We start from the raw sequence: 20,615 nt of genomic DNA, 5'->3' as shown, positions 1-20,615 counted from the left end.
TCAAAGGAGAAATTGGGTATAAGAAGGGCACCCAAAACCACAGACTTTAGAAAACACTTCTGGAGCCAAGAGGAACCTCTGCCTGGGGAAGAGCTGAACAGCTGAGGAAGAATGGCTGCCCTGCCTGTGACTGTGCTTTGTGGAGCTTTCCTGCAGTGCTGCTTCTGCCAGAGTAAGAGGGCAAAGACTGGAATTTGTGTGCCTTCCATCTTGTGAAGAAATCTCCAAGGGCTTGATTTTGAGCATGCCTCCTGTTGTTTGAAGTCTCAGGGACAGCAAAGACTTCTCTCTGCCAGCACCTGGAGTCTCTGGAGAGACTCCTGCTCTGACAAGTGGTGCCCTATCCCGTCCCTGGGCCCTTGAAAGGATAGCTGGTGGAAATCCAAGGAAATCTACTTCGGACGACTCCGGACCGACGCCGCTGCTGAATCCGCCTGCACCTGACGCCGTGACCATCGCTGGAACGCGACAGTCTTCGCAGGCCCGATGCCGCTGCAGCCCCGCTGAAGTCCGCGACTCTGTGGAAGTCGCCGCACCACGTTGTGACCGACACCGCTCGAAGTGCGCGGATTCAACGCTTCGCACAGACGCCACGATCCCCGATTTCGCGCATCGACTTGTTTTCACTCTTCACCAAAGGTACTGTACTTGAGGGTCTACGCGACTCCGTGTCCGCCGCCGCTGGTGTCGGCTTGTTGGGAACGACTCCCTCACGACGCCGTGTTAACACCTCATCAAAGCATTTTTGTTTCTAAGCGCTATTTTTGAGTTTAATCTTTAAAAATTCATAACTTGACTTGTGTATGTTGGATTTTTGTCGTTTTGGTCTTGTTTTGTTTAGATAAATATTTCCTATTTTTCTAAACCTGTGTTGTATCATTTTGTAGTGTTTTCATTAAGTTACTGTGTGTGTTGGTACAAATACTTTACACCTAGCACTCTGAAGTTAAGCCTACTGCTCTGCCAAGCTACCAAGGGGGTAAGCAGGGGTTAGCTGAGAGTGATTCTCTTTTACCCTGACTAGAGTGAGGGTCCTTGCTTGAACAGGGGGTAACCTGACTGTCAACCAAAGACCCCCTTTCTAACATACATCTTTTGATTTTTTATAATCAAACCTTTAAATGTATTCCATTGATTCAGAACTCAATTATGGAGTGGGCCCTTACTAAATTAACTGCTTTTTAGACAGATTGAGAGGTGCGCCTTACCTCTGGGACACATTGATTCATGAACCTGAGGTTCAACACTGTCTCTGATTCATCACCCTGTGGACAATCTGTTGAGGTGGACCTTAGGGGTGTTTATTGTTTTGAGGTATCCTGTGCTAAAAAGGGTTAAATTAACGACAGAGGAGCGACTCAGCGCCAATAATGCTTGATACAGACTCTCTTGTCCACCATGGCAATGTCTATCTTTCCATTTTTCTGTGTTTAATTTACAATATTTTACTACACTCACTGGGAGGAATGTTCAAGTAGCATTTCAGCTTTTTATTACCTTGGCTTACATCTCTTGCTAATTGCCTTACCCCTGATGTAATAGGCTCTTTCCTGTGGCTCGGCAATATAAATCACATTGAGGATCAGAAGGGCTATGATGCTATTACAGCTTTTTACTGACTGACAATAGGATTGTAATGACAGACTCCTGTTGGTGATAAAAACACATTGGTGATATTTAATCCTACATAATACATGGTGGAATGGTGGAAGTCCTAGTCAAGCAACAACCACAATTCTTGTCAGGGTGGACCACAAAAAAGTCACTAAATTAACCTGTCCTTAACCCTATGATAGCTTGGCAAAAAAGCAGTCAAGCTTAGCTTAGAGGCAATGTGTAAAGTATTTATGCGGTACACAAACAGTAATACATTGAAACACAACAGAATAAAAATCCTGCACCAATTAAAAATAACTGAGTACATTTTATTAATTAAAATGATACCAAAATGAATTAAATCCACTCAGACCCAGTTAGTGGTCTCTATCTCTACTGACCCTCTGAAGGTAGCTAGACGATTTCACAATAGTATGCTGAAGGTGGGTAGATGGATGAAAAATAATTGCCTCAAACAAAATTCACTGAAAATTTGAGTTCTTCTGTTTGGGAATGACACTTCTTTCTGGTCCCCTATTTGATGGCCACAAGATTTTGGAACACTTCCTTCTCCTGCTATGAAAGTAAAAAATATGGGAGTACTATTTGAAGACCAGACCAAATCAATTGAGTCCATTTGACCTGTTTCTATCTTTTAAAAATGCTGAAAAAATGCTTCCTTTCATTCCATTTAGGCTTCAGAAAACTGTAATTGTCACTTTATTGTTATCTAGAATCGAATATTGCAATGTCATATATGTTGATATACAACAATTGTTGAATAAACTTCAGATTCTACAAAACGCTGCTGCCCGTCTCCTTGTAAACATCCCAAAATTCCAGTCAATTTCCCAGGCAACAGTCGATCTACGTGGGCTGCCAGAGCTGTTAAGGCTCACTGCATTGCTCACAAAGCACTGCAGGCCCAGAATAACTGAAGTCAAAATTCCAATGGCATGTCCCTAGGAAAACTTTATGATCTACATTCTCCAACAATGTAGTGATTCTCAAATCTAAAAAACTCTTGGAGGCAGAAAAAGTTTCATCTTGCCCATCAGAAAAATGTAGAACAGACTACCATTGCACCTAAAATCTCAGTCTAGTTTGACTCACTTCAGGAAATCGCTCAAAACCTGGCTGTCTTCAAATGAATAGTTCCTATAGGCTTTAAACTCAGCCCAGACAATTCACTAGCATCAAGACACCCAGGGACCATATGACCTCTCTATAACATTTTCATTTATTCATTCATTCATTTAGTAGAACCAGAGTTATGAATTTTAATTTTTTTAGTGAAATATAGTGCCAAAAAAGCACCAACCACTGTTATCTAGTAGCATGAGACCGGGTCAAAGTAAAAAATTAAGGCCAATTGAGGTGGATCGTGGGTCATATACAGTGGGTGAACCGGGTTTCTGAAAAGTCCTTGAAAGGTAAAGTCTTGGGCACGGCACCAGGCTGTGTCTTAGGAGAAGTCGTCAAGGATGAGGACCTCCTGGACAAGGTTTCAGTAACGTTATTGAATAGCCCTGAGTAGGAAAAGCTGGATATTCAGGTCAAATAGGGTGTCATCGTTGATGGGCTACTGGTTGTAATTAAGGATAGTGAGGATTTCTGCCTATAATTTAGAGCTCAGATACCCCCGCAGGACGAGGCTGCAGGCTGTAGCCAAAGAAGGCTCCACGAGGCCGGATGCAATTGTTATAGGTACCAGAGAAAGAGGTTTGCTGATGCTGAGAAGAATGAAGCTGGGACTGTGCCAAATTCACCTTCAAAGCACCTTCATTGGATCAGCTTGCTGGTAGGTCTAGTTCTCTGATCGTTTTTTCAGAACAGTTTCAGATGAAAACATTTCAAGGTCCAGGTTTTAGATTTTGGAAGGAGGCCATTGTAGCACCACACTAAGGGTCCAGGACTTGGGAGGCACCACTTGGTGGCTAGAACTTACTGCAGCAAGGACCACCAGCAGCAGGGCAGGTAAGTTGCAGGATCTCTGGAGCCCTCAGAGGAGGCCAGCCAGCTAACTTTTTGAGTCACTCTGATGGTCCTGGGTTCAAGGAGCAGGTCCAGTCTTCATCCTCATGTAGCAGGGAAGTCCTTCCAGCATCAGGGCATCAATGCAGCCCTTTATCTAGTCTTCCACAGAATCCAGAAGTGATCTGATGAGTGGCTCTGGGGGTTCAATATGTATACCTGATGGCAGCCTTTATGTGGGGAAGCTCCCTGCCCTACCCTCACATCTGATTCTGTAAAGGTCTTCCCCTTCCTCTGTCAATGTACAAAACTGTCTGAGGGTGACAAAAGGTAGGGCAGGCCTGATGTCAGGTTCCTTTGTGTGTGCAGGAGGCAAAGCTTGTTGATGTCTAAGTGGGGCTGGGTAAAAGCCACGCACCCCTACAGCAGGACAAATCACAGTCTTCTAACCCAGGACACTGGCAGAAAGCACAGATGATCTGGGCACAAAAAAGCCAACTTTCTAAAAGCAACATTTTTATATTTGTAACTCAAAATCTGACTTTACCATTGAAGAGGATTTCAAATTACAATTAAAAAGAGACCAAGAAGTATTTTTCTATCTGCTTTCCTTAAATTAGAGTTAGCATTTATTAACTGTAATAAGGCAACATAGTGTCATCCTATGGGAGAGATAGACCTTACAAGAGTGAAAAACAACTTTCTGAGTTTTTCACTGCAATAACATGTAAAAACTAAACCAACATGTCCTATTTCTTTTTAAATACCATGCGCCCTGTCCTAGGAACTTTTAGGGCCTTCCTTAGGGGTGACCTTTAAATGTTAAAAAGAAAGGTTTGGGCCGGTCAAAAGGTATACTGTGCTAGGTTGAAATGGCAGTTTAAAAACTGCACTACAGGATGCAATGACAGGTTTGAGACATGTTTTAAAGAGCTACTTTAGTGGGTGGTACAATATGTGCTGCAAGCTCACCGGTAGCATGAATTCACAGGCCCTGGGTACATGGAGCACAATTTACCAGGGACTTGCAATTAAAATAAATGTGCCAATTAGATGTAGGACAAATTCACCATGTTTTAGTGACAGAGTTAACACTGGCTAGTAGTGTTAAAGTACACAGACTCCAAAAGACAGCAAAAACGAATTCAGCAAACAGGAGGGGTGAAGGCAAAAAGCATATCCAACCCAATTTATCAAATTACAAAGGACGGGAATATGGAAATGATGCAGAGGTTTAACTTATGTACAGGTCACATCACACTAGGGTACCTGATTTATACTTTTTTAGTACCGCATTTGCATCATTATTTGACGCAAAAGCGACGCACACTTACAAAATTCAGGCCCTGATTTTTACTTTTTTTGTGCTGCTTTAGCATAATTTTTTGATGTGAAATACAATTGTATTTTGTGAGCTTGCGACGCTTTTGTGTAAAAAAATTACGCTAATGTGGCGCAAAAAAAGTATAAATGAGGGCATCAGTTATATTTTGTAAGTTTGCGCCGCTTTTGCGTCAGAAAATGACGCAAATGTAGCGCTAAAAAAGTATAAATCAGGCTCTAGATATCATGGGTAACATTAGTAGTGATGACTTTGGTGTTGTTCTATTGGTCACCGAACAGTTGAATTAATTACAACTCGGGTGAAAAAAAAAATCACATTCATTGAGAGATTCACAGTTTAACAAAGACAACACCCAATGGTAATCCAATTTCATTGAGTGATAGTAGGGATAGAGAAAGAATAAACCAGGTGAATGGCTAGGCAGACACATTTAAAGGAGGCTGTCTAAGAGACAACAAGGAATGATTCACTTTAAAATCATGTGGAGATGAACATCAAAATAATAGACCACATGTCATTGCGCCGCAAAGACTGATTTAATTTACAAATGCTAAGGTCACACTGGTACAAAAAAGCGAAGCTGTGGGTTTACATTACGTAACCTTTCTCAGGAATGATATATTATTGCTGTTCTCTTGCTAAAAGATTTGGTGGTTTGACATTTATTCCAACCATGTCGCAATCATTGGTCTGAGTACATTTTCATATTCTAGTATCCACTTTGAAACACATTTATGGTTTTGACATAACAATAATTTCGCAATTTCACAATATAATATAGTGGTACTGATCAATATGCTTGCTTTGTTGCAAACACAAAGAGCAGTTCTGTGTAGCCTGGGTTCTCAAACCGCCTTAGTGAGGCCATTTTCCGGTATAGTAAAAATGTACTTGCCATTTACAAAGGGATCTGTTTTTTGGTAGTCGATGTACTGCGAATAAACATTCATGCATATGATCCCTGTAGAATATAGAGCAAAAGCACTTCTATGGATATAATCAGGGCTGCGTGGCCCCAAGCTCTCTTTTCCAACCAACACTGAAAGAAGCTGCTGTATTTCAGTCCTCCAGGGGTTTCGCAGTGGTTTCGCAGTGGTCAGTGCGGGTGAGATGTCTTCTCTAGAAAGTGATGCGTTTGAAAGATAATGTGTACATAATCTATGATTCAAACCAGCTTTGGTTGCAGTCTGGCATTCTGAACATGAGCAGGTCGCCAAATGTCAGATCGTTCATAATCTTGGCAATTAAAATATAACCCATGATGTATGTGTACTGGGTCTGCCCTTTGAAATACTAAAACGAAATGCATTGCTTAGAAACTCTCCTTGTTGTAATGGAAACAAACTCCCCTCGGATCCGTTGATGAATACAAGCTGCTCATTTTTTGAAGCGTCTTCGATAATGCTTTGGGGCCACAGAAGAACACTCCAATGGTTTTGCTGAGGAAAGAACAGATTAAAAAATTTAAAAAACGGTTATTCGAGCTATTTTTCATTTTTTTTACTGTACATGTCCCCGATTAACCTGGATGCATTTATATTAGATCTACAGTTATTTTTCCTCAACAGACCTTGTTCCAAAGCAAGCGAGATTCACCCGCAAAAGGGGTGGGGGGTGTGGAGGAGGAAGAGAAAGATGGAAAACCGGTGAGAGAGGGAGAGAGCAGAGATGAAAAAGAACCTGCAGGAATGAGATTATGAGACAAGGAATGTCTTTTTTTAAACCGTTTTTATTCGTTTTCTCCCGAAGAAGGAAAGTGCAGATACATGCAATATAATAATAGCAACATTAATAAATGTAGGCAACAGCATACATCCAGTCAACACAAGTGACAAAGGAGTATAACGCAGTCCATACGTGCCATATGCACTGCAGGATTTAAGCCAATGCAACAACAGTAATAAAAAAGTCCCAAAATACATCATATTCGTTAACCTAAGGCAGCGCCAAAATCTAATGGCACCCCCAGTGGTGGCGTTAGCAGGGCGCAGTGAGGAGAAATACTTTGATTCCTCCTCGTTTTTTGCTTTTTCTAAAGCAAAATGCCAGAAATGAATGAATGTGGTTGCATCACAATAACGTTCGTAACACTGTTTGTATGGATCGGTGAGGTTTTATTTCTCTCCCAGGACTATGGACAAGAGGGGGGGACAGTGCAGATAAATGTAAAATAGAGAAGGGCCCGTCGTGGTATCCCCAGTATGGTCTGTTCATAAGGGTGAGCTGGAAAAAAAAGGATTATCGGTGTATGACTCAAGGCAGATAGCGTGAAGCACCTCAAGTAGGTGGAGGGGGTTCCATCTTGTCGGAACTGGGCACTAGGAATTGGGAGGGGACAGACAGTAAATAGGAGTGCAACAGGTGCCAGATGTCCCTGGCCTTGGAGGTTGGGGTTTCAGGGAAGCATAAAGGCCCATATTTGTACTTCAGTTGCGCCAAATTTGAGTAATTTTTTTTATGCAAATTCGGCGCAAACCTGACTCCACATTTATATTTTGACATTAGACACGTCTAACATCAAAATCTAGGAGTTTGCACCATTTTTTGGGATGCGTGCACCTACCTTACGTCAATGAAATGCAAGGTAGGCGTCCCATCTAAAAAATTGTGCTATTCCTAAAGCCCATATTTATCCTCCCATGCTAAAATGATGCACGGGTGGGAGGAGGGGCTAAATAATGGTGCTAAGCTTGGTTTGCACCATTATTTAACGCCTGGGTCAGACCAGGCGTTAGGGGCTCTGTGGACCCATTTCCATGGTTAAACAACATGGAATGGGTCCACAGGTGCCCTTCCTAAGCCCCAGGCACACCCAGACCCCCACCAGAGGGGCAGGTAAGTAGTTTTTAAATGTTTGTTTTGCCATTTGTGGCCAAAACTTTGGGCCCCCTGCATGGCACAAGGTGCAATGGCCATGCCCAGGGGACACTTGTACCCTGTGCTGGCCACTGGGGTGGTGGGCATGAGTCCTGTCTTTCCTAAGACAGGAGTCATGTGTTTGGAAGTTGTGCACCAGGAAATGGCACTAGTCTGGTTAGAGGCATTTTTTGCCTCTAACCAGGCTAGTGTCATTTTCTCATTCATAACCCCCTCCTTTCCTACCCCCACCCCCACCTGGCTAGTGTCTTCTTCTAAGACGCTAGCCCAAGTTTAGTGTTGGTTTGTGCCATTCAATTAATACAGCGCCCGGCTGGCATTGTTAAATGACGCAAGACAGCGCTATACTTTTTGCCTCAAAACTGAGTTAGCGCAGTTTTGCACCAAAAAGCATAAATATGTGCCATAGTTCACTAGTAGTGTTGCAATATGTCATGCTGGTGAAATACTTAGTAGCGGACAGGGAGGAAAACATCCAGCTCAATGAATCTCTCATTTCGGCAGAAGGAGTGCCATGGCAGTGAATTGCCTGGTGCTTTTAGGAAGATCTAGAGTATAGCTCATCAGGGCAAGTAGTGGGTCTCAGTCGAGGTCGAATTCAAGCATTTGGGATAGTTTAAGGAAAATTTCACCCCAGTAGTTTTGAAAAGCTGTGCAGGACCAAGCCATATGGATGAAGTCTGCTCCAGGAGTATGACACTTAGTGCAGTTTGAGGCACGCATTTGATCATATTTATGTTGATCAGCAGGGGATATGTAGGCTTGCTGTAGAAATCTGAAATGAAGAAGCTTATGTCAATGGTTGGAGGACACCAATCTGGTTTGGGCACAGCATGCAGCCCACATTTTATCTGTAATCGGCCTCCCTAGATCTTGTTCCCAGTGTGATCTGAGTTTGTCAGCATGAGCAGGGAGCAGTACAAAACTGGTTCAATAAATTTTGGATACGAGCCATTTACCAGCCGGGTCTGTGATAACCAGTGTCACGGGGGAAAGTCCACTTCGGCGATTGGGAAGGTAGGTATGGTGGACCTTAATGCGTTGTGCACACGGTGTAGAATGAAGCGATCAATGTGTGTGGCATCACTGAAACGCACGTCTGTGGAGTGTGTTAGGACTTGGGCATCGGGAAAAGGACATCAAACGCGTGAAAGCCATATTGCGATACAGTGCACCTCTCTAAAGTCTTGCAAGTATTAGGGAGCCACGGGTTGTCCACCAATATCAAGGCTGATGAATAAAGGAGGATTCCACCCAGGAGGCGTTGGAGGTTTCTTCATGCCCTGCATGTGGTAGACAATGTTTGGATATGTGTAGGGTCCAGGGGGATCCCTTTTGGCATGACAAAGACCAAGGGAGAGGGTGCAGCAAAATCACTCTTTGGTTTGGCAAATAGTAGCTGAGCATCTGCATGATACCAATGATGAGTGTATTAACATTGAGCAGCTAGATAGTAAAGCAGAAAATGGGGGACCCTGAAGCCGCCTCTTTCATATACAAGATTTGTGACTGGCCCAGATGAGTTTTCGTAGTAGACCTCGGAGAGTAAGAAAAAACAAGAGTGATCGGAATGTAGAGCCATTGAAAGAGGTAATCTGATCCATCTATTGATTTGCGTTGACAATGCATCCATAGCGGGACCATAATTGAGATGTAGTACCCGGTCTATGTCTGCAGGTATTATGATACCAAATATTTAACTGAGCCATCACATTAGGTCAGTGGGTACTCACCCGCAGCACGCCTTGTAACAGGGGTAATAGGAAATAGCTCAGACTTGGATCAGTTGATCCAAAGGTCAGACAGTGTGCCAAACCATGTCATCTTGTACAGTACAGGGTTAAAGTTCTCCTCCAATTTCTGGATAAACAGTAAGATGTCATGGTGATAGATTAAAGGGGCATGAGTAGGGATTAAGACTATGCAGCCTTAGTATTCGGTACCCCAACCTTTCATTGTGCCAGCCGTGGGGTTCTGAAACCTCTGGCACCAATTATTTTTCAAATTACGCACAGAGTTTAGTTTACACTTCCAAGTAGTCTAAACCACTTTTGCAATTCAACAAAGGAGATTTTACACTAGTAATTATATTTACTTACACAAGGGGCCAAATTCTTTAAAAAATATGAAAATTGCACCTGTATAGGTTCAGGTTTTCAAAGGTCATAAATTCACAAAAGTTGTTATATTTATGCATTTTCAGGAGCGCAGGAAGCACACAAAACATTTGTGAATTCCCTCCTGCCACTGAGCGAGGAGCTTTTCAGATTTGTAATATTATAAACTGCACAACTGCACAAGCAAAAGGCTATTTGCACTTGTGCAAGAAAGACTGATTACTATGAAATTAGTTCTTACGTCCTAAAGTAGGTGGTGTCATTCAATGGCAGCATCAAAATGGAGGGGCATATTTACAAGAGGCTTGCGCCACTGGAATGTCACTTTTTTATGCTCTTGTGCTACACGCCTCTCAACCATATCTTTGAAGCCAAGCAAAGGCACTTTGCATGGCTTTTCATGGCTTCATAGGTATGGCGTAAGACAAAGCAGTGCAAGTCGCTGCGTTGCCTTAGTCTGCACGAAGGAGCGCCGTCCCATAGGAGTTGCGGTGTGTTTTCCCATGCAACATCCATGGATTTTGCCGCTGCCCCAGATTTACTTAATCATGCAAACCTGGGGCAGCACAGAAACCTCACACTTTCCCAGAGCAGACGTTTCAAGGGGAAATATTTTCATTTGTCATCGTTTTTTCCTCTTTCCATGTGTGTTGCATTCTCCAGCACACACAGAAAGAGGAAAATGCCTCTCAGGATTGAATAACAACCCTGCATGCAACACAGGCACTTTTGCACCATGGTGCAAGGGTGCCTATGTTGGTGCTAGGCAGCCAATTGTGGAACAGCACAGGCAGAAAGGAGAGGAATGTAACATATTTCAGAAATATTGTGCATTACTACCTTTTCATCTTTGGCATACAGCTGCACAGCAAGAAGACTTGCAGTGCTGCCTACGCCAATTCCCCAAATACAGGGAGTGCAGAAGTATTAGGCAAATGAGTATTTTGACCACATCATCCTCTTTATGCATGTTGTCTTACTCCAAGCTGTATAGGCTCGAAAGCCTACTACCAATTAAGCATATTAGGTGATGTGCATCTCTGTAATGAGAAGGGGTGTGGTCTAATGACATCAACACCCTATATCAGGTGTGCATAATTATTAGGCAACTTCCTTTCCTTTGGCAAAATGGGTCAAAAGAAGGACTTGACAGGCTCAGAAAAGTCAAAAATAGTGAGATATCTTGCAGAGGGATGCAGCACTCTTAAAATTGCAAAGCTTCTGAAGCTTGATCATCGAACAATCAAGCGTTTCATTCAAAATAGTCAACAGGGTTGCAAGAAGCGTGTGGAAAAACCAAGGCGCAAAATAACTGCCCATGAACTGAGAAAAGTCAAGCGTGCAGCTGCCACGATGCCACTTGCCACCAGTTTGGCCATATTTCAGAGCTGCAACATCACTGGAGTGCCCAAAAGCACAAGGTGTGCAATACTCAGAGACATGGCCAAGGTAAGAAAGGCTGAAAGACGACCACCACTAAACAAGACACACAAGCTGAAACGTCAAGACTGGGCCAAGAAATATCTCAAGACTGATTTTTCTAAGGTTTTATGGACTGATGAAATGAGAGTGAGTCTTGATGGGCCTGATGGATGGGCCCGTGGCTGGATTGGTAAAGGGCAGAGAGCTCCAGTCCGACTCAGACGCCAGCAAGGTGGAGGTGGAGTACTGGTTTGGGCTGGTATCATCAAAGATGAGCTTGTGGGGCCTTTCCGGGTTGAGGATGGAGTCAAGCTCAACTCCCAGTCCTACTGCCAGTTCCTGGAAGACACCTTCTTCAAGCAGTGGTACAGGAAGAAGTCTGCATCCTTCAAGAAAAACATGATTTTCATGCAGGACAATGCTCCATCACACGCGTCCAAGTACTCCACAGCGTGGCTGGCAAGAAAGGGTATAAAAGAAGGAAATCTAATGACATGGCCTCCTTGTTCACCTGATCTGAACCCCATTGAGAACCTGTGGTCCATCATCAAATGTGAGATTTACAAGGAGGGAAAACAGTACACCTCTCTGAACAGTGTCTGGGAGGCTGTGGTTGCTGCTGCACGCAATGTTGATGGTGAACAGATCAAAACACTGACAGAATCCATGGATGGCAGGCTTTTGAGTGTCCTTGCAAAGAAAGGTGGCTATATTGGTCACTGATTTGTTTTTGTTTTGTTTTTGAATGTCAGAAATGTATATTTGTGAATGTTGAGATGTTATATTGGTTTCACTGGTAAAGATAAATAATTGAAATGGGTATATATTTTTTTTTGTTAAATTGCCTAATAATTATGCACAGTGATAGTCACCTGCAGACACAGATATCCCCCTAACATAGCTAAAACTAAAAACAAACTAAAAACTACTTCCAAAAATATTCAGTTTTGATATTAATGAGTTTTTTGGGTTCATTGAGAACATGGTTGTTGTTCAATAATAAAATTAATCCTCAAAAATACAACTTGCCTAATAATTCTGCACTCCCTGTATATGCCCCACAGTGTCAAAGGTTTTCTATTGTGAATTGCCTGTATCCAAGAGATATAAAGTAAAATATGGAAAACCTCCCATAGGCTGCACTAAAATGGTTATTGTGGTACTGATACCTTTTGTACTGTTGTAAATTAATTGTTGGTGTTCATCACGTTAGTGGCAACTTGCTCATCATTAGTGTATGTGACACATAGTTATGCTTTTTATTCAAAATCTTTCTAGATAATTTATTATACAAAATACTTATTAATAATAAAAAATGCTAAATATGTTTTATGGTGAAGTAACAGTGTTTTTATCATCTGAAAAAGTAGTCTGGAGTATATATTTTTCTCTTTATTGCTGCTTAATTATGGTTAAAGTGGAACTACATGGCAAGGTCCTTTTTTTAGGTTCTCATAAACAGTAAACCATGCAATTCAATACTCTTATGGACAGTCTGTTCCTGTAAAGTCACACTTTCTAAAACGTGATTGCATATTTTCACCAGTCAAGTATTCATAGACAGTATAAATCTATTCTATTTAATAAGGTAAGCATCATGAGTTTCATGACAGCAGGGACTTTCTCAAGCCTACAAAATCCACACAAGTAAAAGATTTGTGGTTTGTGGCAAAAAGTATAAATCAGGTCCCAAGCATCCATTTTTGCTTTGATTTTGTACAAACATTGCTTGTTCAGCCAACACATGTTTCACCCTTTACCGTGCCTGTATGGCTGGGGCTTTCTCTAGGCTGCAGATATAATACAAGCATTAATGAGCACTATTCCATTATCTAAGTTCACACCCATTCTGAGTTGTGGGGTATTGTGCAAATAAGTACAGGATAAATTTTTAAGACTGTGTTCAGAAATGTGAGGGGATGGATAAAAGTATGTGTCTCAACATCAACAGGACATTAATGTTAAAGAAGATAGGGAAGGTTGTAAAAGTAGAGGGCGTTGCAACTAATTTCAAGGATACTAATGGGTGTATTTATGGGCCCCTAGCGCCACAGGATCGTCACTTTTTGTGACGCTCCTGTGGCGCTAAGCACTGCGCTGTATTTACAAGATGGCGTTAAGCCACATTTTGTGGCTTAATGTCACCTTGTAAATACGGCCCCTTCCCACGCAGCACTGTGCGTGGAAGAGTGTGCAATAGGTGTTGCTGTGGGCGTGCCACAGCAACACCCATTGCATTTTGACGCTGCTTCAGATTTATGAAATTTCGTTAACCTGAGGCAGCGCCAAAATCTAACGGCACCCCCAGTGGTGGTGTTAGCAGGGCACAATGAGGAGGAATACTTTTATTCCTCCTCGTTTTTTGCTTTTTCTAGAGAAAAATGGCAGAAATGATTGTTTATGTGCGGGAAGGTGTCCCTTCTTGCACATAAACAATCATTTAAAAATGACGCTTTGGCACTTCTGTGTGTGCTGCATTGTACAGCACACACAGAAGTGCCAAAGTGCCATTAATGATTGTTTATGTGCGGAAAGGGACACCTTCCCGCACATAAACAATCACACCCCTCAACACAGACATCCTTGCACGATGGTGCAAGGATGCCTGTGTTGGTGCTGGCAGCTAAATTTAGTGCCAGCACAGGGGCCAACACAGGGGTGCACCGTATTCACTTAAATCCCTACGTTTCTAAAGGGACACCGTGCGGTGCTGCCAATTGTGGCGTAGCACCGCTCTGCACCACTTTTCTAGAAATCTGGCTCTAATTTCATTTGCTGGGTGTTTTTACCTCTCAAGAGAAGACTCTACTATTTGTTCCATGTCCGTCCTGGTCTATGATTATACTCTGTATGATAAAGGAAATACTGTTCCACATTAGATCTGTAGAAATAAATGGTTTGGGATATTCAGAGGGTATGTGGTGACCAAGGCAGTTCACTAGCCATTGGTTTACACTGTTTGTATGTAGGTCTATTTGAAAAATATCCCCAATTTCTATATGTGTTTTATTGTATATTTTAGCGTGCTACCCTTAAGGGTCCCCCAAATTCATTTCCTTTGTCAAGGTTGGCCCAGGGGATTTTTAATGCTTAGGTCAAACCAACTGGTAATGCACCAGAAAGAGTGTTTTTAAAATGTGCATTCCCTTAGGACTAGACAGGGGAGATTAGCTAAGCAGTCCGTATTAAGCGGGCATTCAGTTTCTCCAAACGTGCGCTACATTATTGGTCACGCGGGTGATTATCTCAGTGGTCACAAGTTAAAGAATAGCGTGGTCAGTAATTCTAAATTAAACCATTGCTCTAACGCAAGGTGTGCAAAGAGGCTTCTCTACACATTCAATGATTTTTTTTTAAAGCATTCTAAAGCTTAGCCCATACAGTGAAGGATTTCATTTTCTACCTGTCCGTAGTTCTATGTGGTCTGTAAAGTCTTGGCTCAGTCTCTGCGGTCCTCACAAAGGAAGTTTGCGCGTCAAACTCAGCGTTGTGGGTAGATGCCATTTTTAAGGGGAGGGGCTACCAATAATCCCTGTCCTTCTTTAGTATCGATTGAGACAGAGCTAAGAGTTTAGGCGTAGTCCCCGGCACCAGCCTGGAATTTGCTTCGAGAAGCTACTTGACTTAGTGATCCTTTACATTTAAGTCAGGAGTCAACTAAAATACAATTATTAACATTATCTCTAAGAGAAATGGGAAAAAGGATATATTCCAAAGAGGGGAATATGAATTACACTAAGATGTTACAATCGGGTGTCCTTTTGGCATAGGAGTCAGATATGGGTCAGTCAGGATCTATTCTTAAAACATACCACATGTTAAGTTATTGCTGCACTCTTTGGTAATAGAACTTGTTTCATGGGAAGCTCAATAATGTGGAGAGCGATAACCCACGTATCTTTCATAGGGCTTAGAATTTCCATGCATTTCACGCAAATATAAACAATTATCAAACTTGTAAGTGGAGAAGATCCAAAGCCAATTTTTAGTTACACATAAGGGGATAGATGGCTAAAGTACGTATACCACATAAATAAACGTGTCGGTAAGCTAGTCAGGTAAAGTCTGCATACAGCAGTCCAGTCAATTTATTAAGACCAAACAATATTCATAATAAGTCATTGTTTCGCTTATCAGATAAAGTGAGATCAGTTCCATTGTTGGTCACCAATTTCAAAGCCAGTAGTGAAGTTTTGCATCCTTGTTAAGTCCTTCCTTCATTGTGTTAAATTTCAGAATCAAGGTACTTTCCCTTCTTCAGAGGGCAGTGTCAATATCCCCACCTGGTGAGTGTTTTCTTAATTTCTCTAATCCCAAAAAAATACAAAGGATCATTTTTGGGAATGAAAGTACTCAAAATGTTCTACTAATGGTAATTTCATATTGGGTTTTTGTATATTATGGTAATGTTCCTGGAACTGGTGTTTTAGTGTTCTTTTGGTGCTCTCAGTATAGTTTATAGCATACAATATATATATGCTTTCGCAATCGATCCATTCACAAATGTAGAGTGTGTGTGGTTATTGATTACCCCTTTCTTTGTTTTGTTCTATCCCAGTTTACATACTAATCATTGCTGACATGCCCATTGGCTTTGCCAGGAAGGATTCAGTTTTTTGTCTATTCTCCTGGTAGAATAATCTACATAGCTTCTGTTTTAAACTTGCCTTCTTGAAACTAAGCTAGGGAAATGGTTTGATATCTTCCTGAAGCTGTACGTAATGGGTAAGTAAAGACCAGTGTTCCTGAAAGATGTAATACTCTACCTTGTTTTTACTGATTTCTTTGTTTCCCCAAAAAAGTTGATTGTGTTCCGCATTTCTAATTTCTTGCTTCATGTTCACCTGAAGTCTTTCTTCATAGCCCCGTTTCTTTAACATCTGAGTTAGAGCAGTCACTTTTAGGCCATTGTCCTCATTCTTAGTACAGTTCCTTCTGATTCCCAAATATTCACCTTTAGGTATATTTTTTATTGTGGTCCTTGGGTAGCAACGTGAGACCAAGAGCATGGCCCCCCAGCACTGGCTTTCTGCCAGCCCTTCCATGGTAGTGAAACCTCCATGGGAAGGCTGGCGGAAAATGGACTTGTGATCAGTACGGCAGTGCTTCCATGGGCACCACTGTGGCTGACCACAACTCCGACTGCTTCCACTCCGTCAAGATCTGTGATTGTGGTGGCGGTCCACCAGAGTTGTAATCTGGCAGTTGGACTGCCAGGAGTGCAGCGGACCGACCACCACTGGGAGTTTGGTGGTCTTAAGACCACCAAACTCATAATGAGGCCCTTTGTCATTTTCTAGCTCAGCATGAATAACACTGTGCCAATCCTATGCTTAAAAGCTTTGCTAGAAAAACATACATTTGAGGTGAGCAAATCTAGAGTGTTGCTGGTGTTGTAGGGTGCTCTATACTGGAGCTGGTCTCCACCTAAACTTGGAAACAACCCAAAGTTCTCTTTTCTCATATATATATATATATATATATATATATATATATATATATATATATATATATATATTTATATACATATATGTATATGTATATACATATATGTATATATATGTGTATGTATATATATATATATATATATGTGTATATATATATATATATGTGTGTATATATATATATATATATATATATATATATATATATATATATATATATATATATATATATAGATAGATATTTCTGTTTGTATAACCAAAGCATGTTAAGGCAATAGAAGATGTAAACGTCCGATTGTTGCTGTTATTGAAGTTCAAGAGAGAATGAGAAAAGGTTATGGTCATGTTGTTAAGTGCAACTTCAGATATTAGTGGCCAACGAAAAAGACCCTGTCAATCAGATAGCCCAAACTACACAGTCACATGTCAGGTCATGCATGCCTGGCCTTTGTTGAGTCCCTAATCACACTTGTGTAGTTTCCCAAACACCTAGGGTCCTAATGTCCCATTATGTCCCATCATGGTACACAGTGGGCCACTAGGTACCCAATTGAAATGACTGATAAAAAGGTTGCTTGTGAAGTAGAGAAAAATATAGACAATTGTGGATTAGAATATCACCGGGGATAAACCTGCAGATAAATCAACCTGATTTCTTCCTAGCTTTCTTTCTTCTTTACCCTCATCTGCACAAACCTGCCTAAAGTTATTTGTATAGTCTTGAGATAGCAAGTTGACTGGCTACTTTTTTTTTGCCCTGGTTTCTGCATTCAGTTGTCTGAGTCAGCATAGCTCCTACTTCACAACTTGATTGGGTCTCCTCATGCTGCAGCTGGCACCAATTCTTTAATAAAAGTTCCTTCTAAAGCCCTTTTCTTTCTTTGACATCTTACTTTGGAAATCTGATCACATATTGTAGTGACAGTGCTGGAGATATTTCTCAAAAGGTAAATTGTCATTTTGTCATAAGTTCAATTAGATGAGTCCTTGAAGGTTTTGAGAAGGAGTTTTTAGTTCTAGTTTCGAAGCACAGTACAAGATATAATTTTTTTGTTTGTTCTGTGTTGCATGAACAAAGGTGGATAGTGTGTTGTTCCATATATCCCAACATTCCATTCCCATGCTTACAGCCGGACACAGCAAGACATATACTACACCACATGTTTACATATAATCTAAAAATCAAACGCTAACCTGCTTGTGCAATCCTTGGCATGTTTACATATAATCTAAAAATCAAATGCTAACCTGCTTGTGCAATCCTTGGTATGATCAGATAACTACTATGGCCATCATTATGAGCCTTGGTGTTGCGGTCTTACCGTCGCAGACCCAGACTGCCACATCATGAGTTGTGGGGCTTGGCAGACGACAAGCCTCCACAACGCCGCCTGGCCCACCGGTGAGGTCACACTGACGCGGCCGGTGGTGTGCACCTCCAACCCGCAACACTCACAGACACCCCCCACCCCTTCATGCATGCATGCATTCACATACACACCCCTCAGCATATGCATACATCTACACAAGCACCCCCACTCACTTGCAAACATGAGTACACACACTCCGACTCATTTACAAACATGCACTCAGACACCCATATACACACTCACATACACACACAGACACCCTCCCCCCCTTTCAGACATGCACTTACCTTCTTTGTTGAGGACGTCGTTCGGGAGGGGATGGGTCCTGGCGGTCTTGCACTGCCAGCACCACCACGCCAGCAGGACTCCGCCAAGCCGTATTATGGCTTGGAATACGGCAGGCGGAGTCTTGCTGCCGTGGTGGTGCTGGCGATCCAACCCCCTCTCCGGAATCGGACTTCCCCCCAGAAATGGGCAGAAGTCCTCCAAAGAGTCCTAATGGTGGGCAAGAGACCATCAGCACTTGCGGTCTGTAACCTGCAGCAGCTTCGCCGGTCTTCAAAAAAGACTGACAAAGTCGTAATAAGGCCCTATGTCTCCACCAATTTGAAGATTTAGCCTAAAAACCCCCACTTATTACCTCAAACATGTCTCCTCCATTCACATTAAACACTTCAGACTTAAACACAGAGGTGTTCTCATCTGCCTGTAATGCCTCCAAAATTGAAAGCCTCATACAATTATCCCAGAAACACTCCTTGGTGATATCTACCTCAAAATGTCTTTTGCTGTACACACCTTTGTCTGTGTCAAACCCTGAAATCTCAAAGTGATCTCTGCAATCAAATTCTTAGTGACCAGAATCATTGAGCCTGAGTAACTACCACTTCTTTAGCCGTCACCCTTTTAATGTCAACCCCTTCAAATAAAATAAGGATTCTGGAGATGCTATTCAATGCCAATCAGTGTTTTGCCTTCCCCCCCAAGTTAATGCATTGGCAAAAGGAGTAAACATGTGGCTAATTTTAAAATAATCCTCTCATTCATCAACAATGACCATTGAGAGGACCCTTCTTGACTGTTGGTGGGAATTCTAGTTCCCAGGATTCCAGTGACAATTTGGAAGAGGGGGGAGGAGGTGGGCCCTCATTCTGGCAAGCTCTTTTTAGTGCTTCTTCACTCCCACTCCGCAGGACTCTTCTTGACTGTTGGTGGGGCCTCCAAGCCCCTGGTCCCCGAGAACCTTTAGAGGAGAGGTGAGGAGGTGGGCCCTGTTCCAGCAAGCGCTTTTTATTGCATCTTCACTCTTTTTGACTGTTGGAAGGGATTCCAAGTCTCAGGATTCCAAAGGTACATGTGTGGGCTGTGCCTAGGCAAAGCCCGAGCCAAGGGTAGGCCCATCCATGCCTGTCAAAGGCAGGAAAGGCAGGGCAGGGCCTCCCCACATGGTTTTCCAATTTTAGCCTGTATTTGTTTGTGAGAATTCGTTGATCAGTTTAATAGTTGCAGATAAGCTACAGCAGTATTGTAGGTTGTCACTCACCCAGAAGAAAGCATTGAGAGAAGTAATTAATCAATCAATTTTGGACTCATCCAAGGGACCCTTCCCTTACTGTTTTCCTTTCTCCTTTCCTTTTCCCTTTGTGTTTTTATTTGGATTGGTGTCAACTCTTTAACACATTTTGGGCAAGAGAAAACCCACCACTAATGGATAGTGATTTGTGGTCACTATCCAAATATCTTTTCATTATTATCCAAACCTCTGATAGGGCGGTCATGGCCATAGTATTTCGGCTGTGCCTTTTGAACATATGAATAATCTCTTCACACTTCCAAGAGGAGGGGATTGGAGGATTTGCAGCTACAGCATTTGAAATGAGATTAATGTAAGTCACCAACAGTATAGCTTCTGAACAAAAGAAGTCTGCAGGAATCTTGTCCAGTCCTGGTGCCTTCCCCTATCTTTGGGAGGAGACAGCTTTCTTGGTGCAAACGCTTGACCAGCATGTCTCGACTACAGTTATTACTCCAATTTGTTATCCCCAAAAGCTCATTGCCAGTCTCCAAAGAATATAAAACCACGCAGCCAGACATACATGCAAAACAGGTCCTATTAAAACTATCCTTAAAGTATTCCACTGACTCCCTGTTAACACTAGGATCACATTTGCGGTCCTGTCCGTTCATATTCTGAGACAAAGGTCCTTTATATATGCAGAAATCAACCCCCAAAAATGCGTCATTCTGAATCTTTCTCTCTGCATTCACCCACCAGATGAATCAAAATTATTCAAGGTGGAAATTATAGAATGTTAGCCACGGTTAATACCCACCCATATCAACTCTAAACTTCCCAACATGACATTCTGTGTATTCATTCACCCCTCGTCACTCATTCAGAAATAAATGAAAGAATACATGCAGCACTTTATAAAACTTCTTAAAAATTGGAAGGGAGCCCAAGATGTCT

The 20,615-nt window shown here is 42.1% G+C and overlaps 1 protein-coding gene across 1 annotated transcript in view; it reads right to left on the bottom strand.

The window, feature by feature from the left end:
* Positions 1-5,532: 5,532 nt before the first annotated feature.
* Positions 5,533-20,615, bottom strand: part of NOX3 (NADPH oxidase 3) — a 543,543-nt gene continuing 528,460 nt past the window's right edge. Inside the window, exon 13 of the mRNA XM_069234670.1 lies at positions 5,533-6,354. Coding sequence (XP_069090771.1) covers positions 6,228-6,354 — 127 coding nt within the window. The 3' untranslated portion in view covers positions 5,533-6,227. The remainder of the gene's footprint in view (positions 6,355-20,615) is intronic.

This window comes from Pleurodeles waltl, chromosome 5, assembly GCF_031143425.1.
Source record: "Pleurodeles waltl isolate 20211129_DDA chromosome 5, aPleWal1.hap1.20221129, whole genome shotgun sequence".
NCBI lineage: Eukaryota > Metazoa > Chordata > Amphibia > Caudata > Salamandridae > Pleurodeles > Pleurodeles waltl.
The sequence above is the reverse complement of the archived record's forward strand: the minus strand, read 5'-3'. Positions and strand labels throughout refer to the sequence as shown.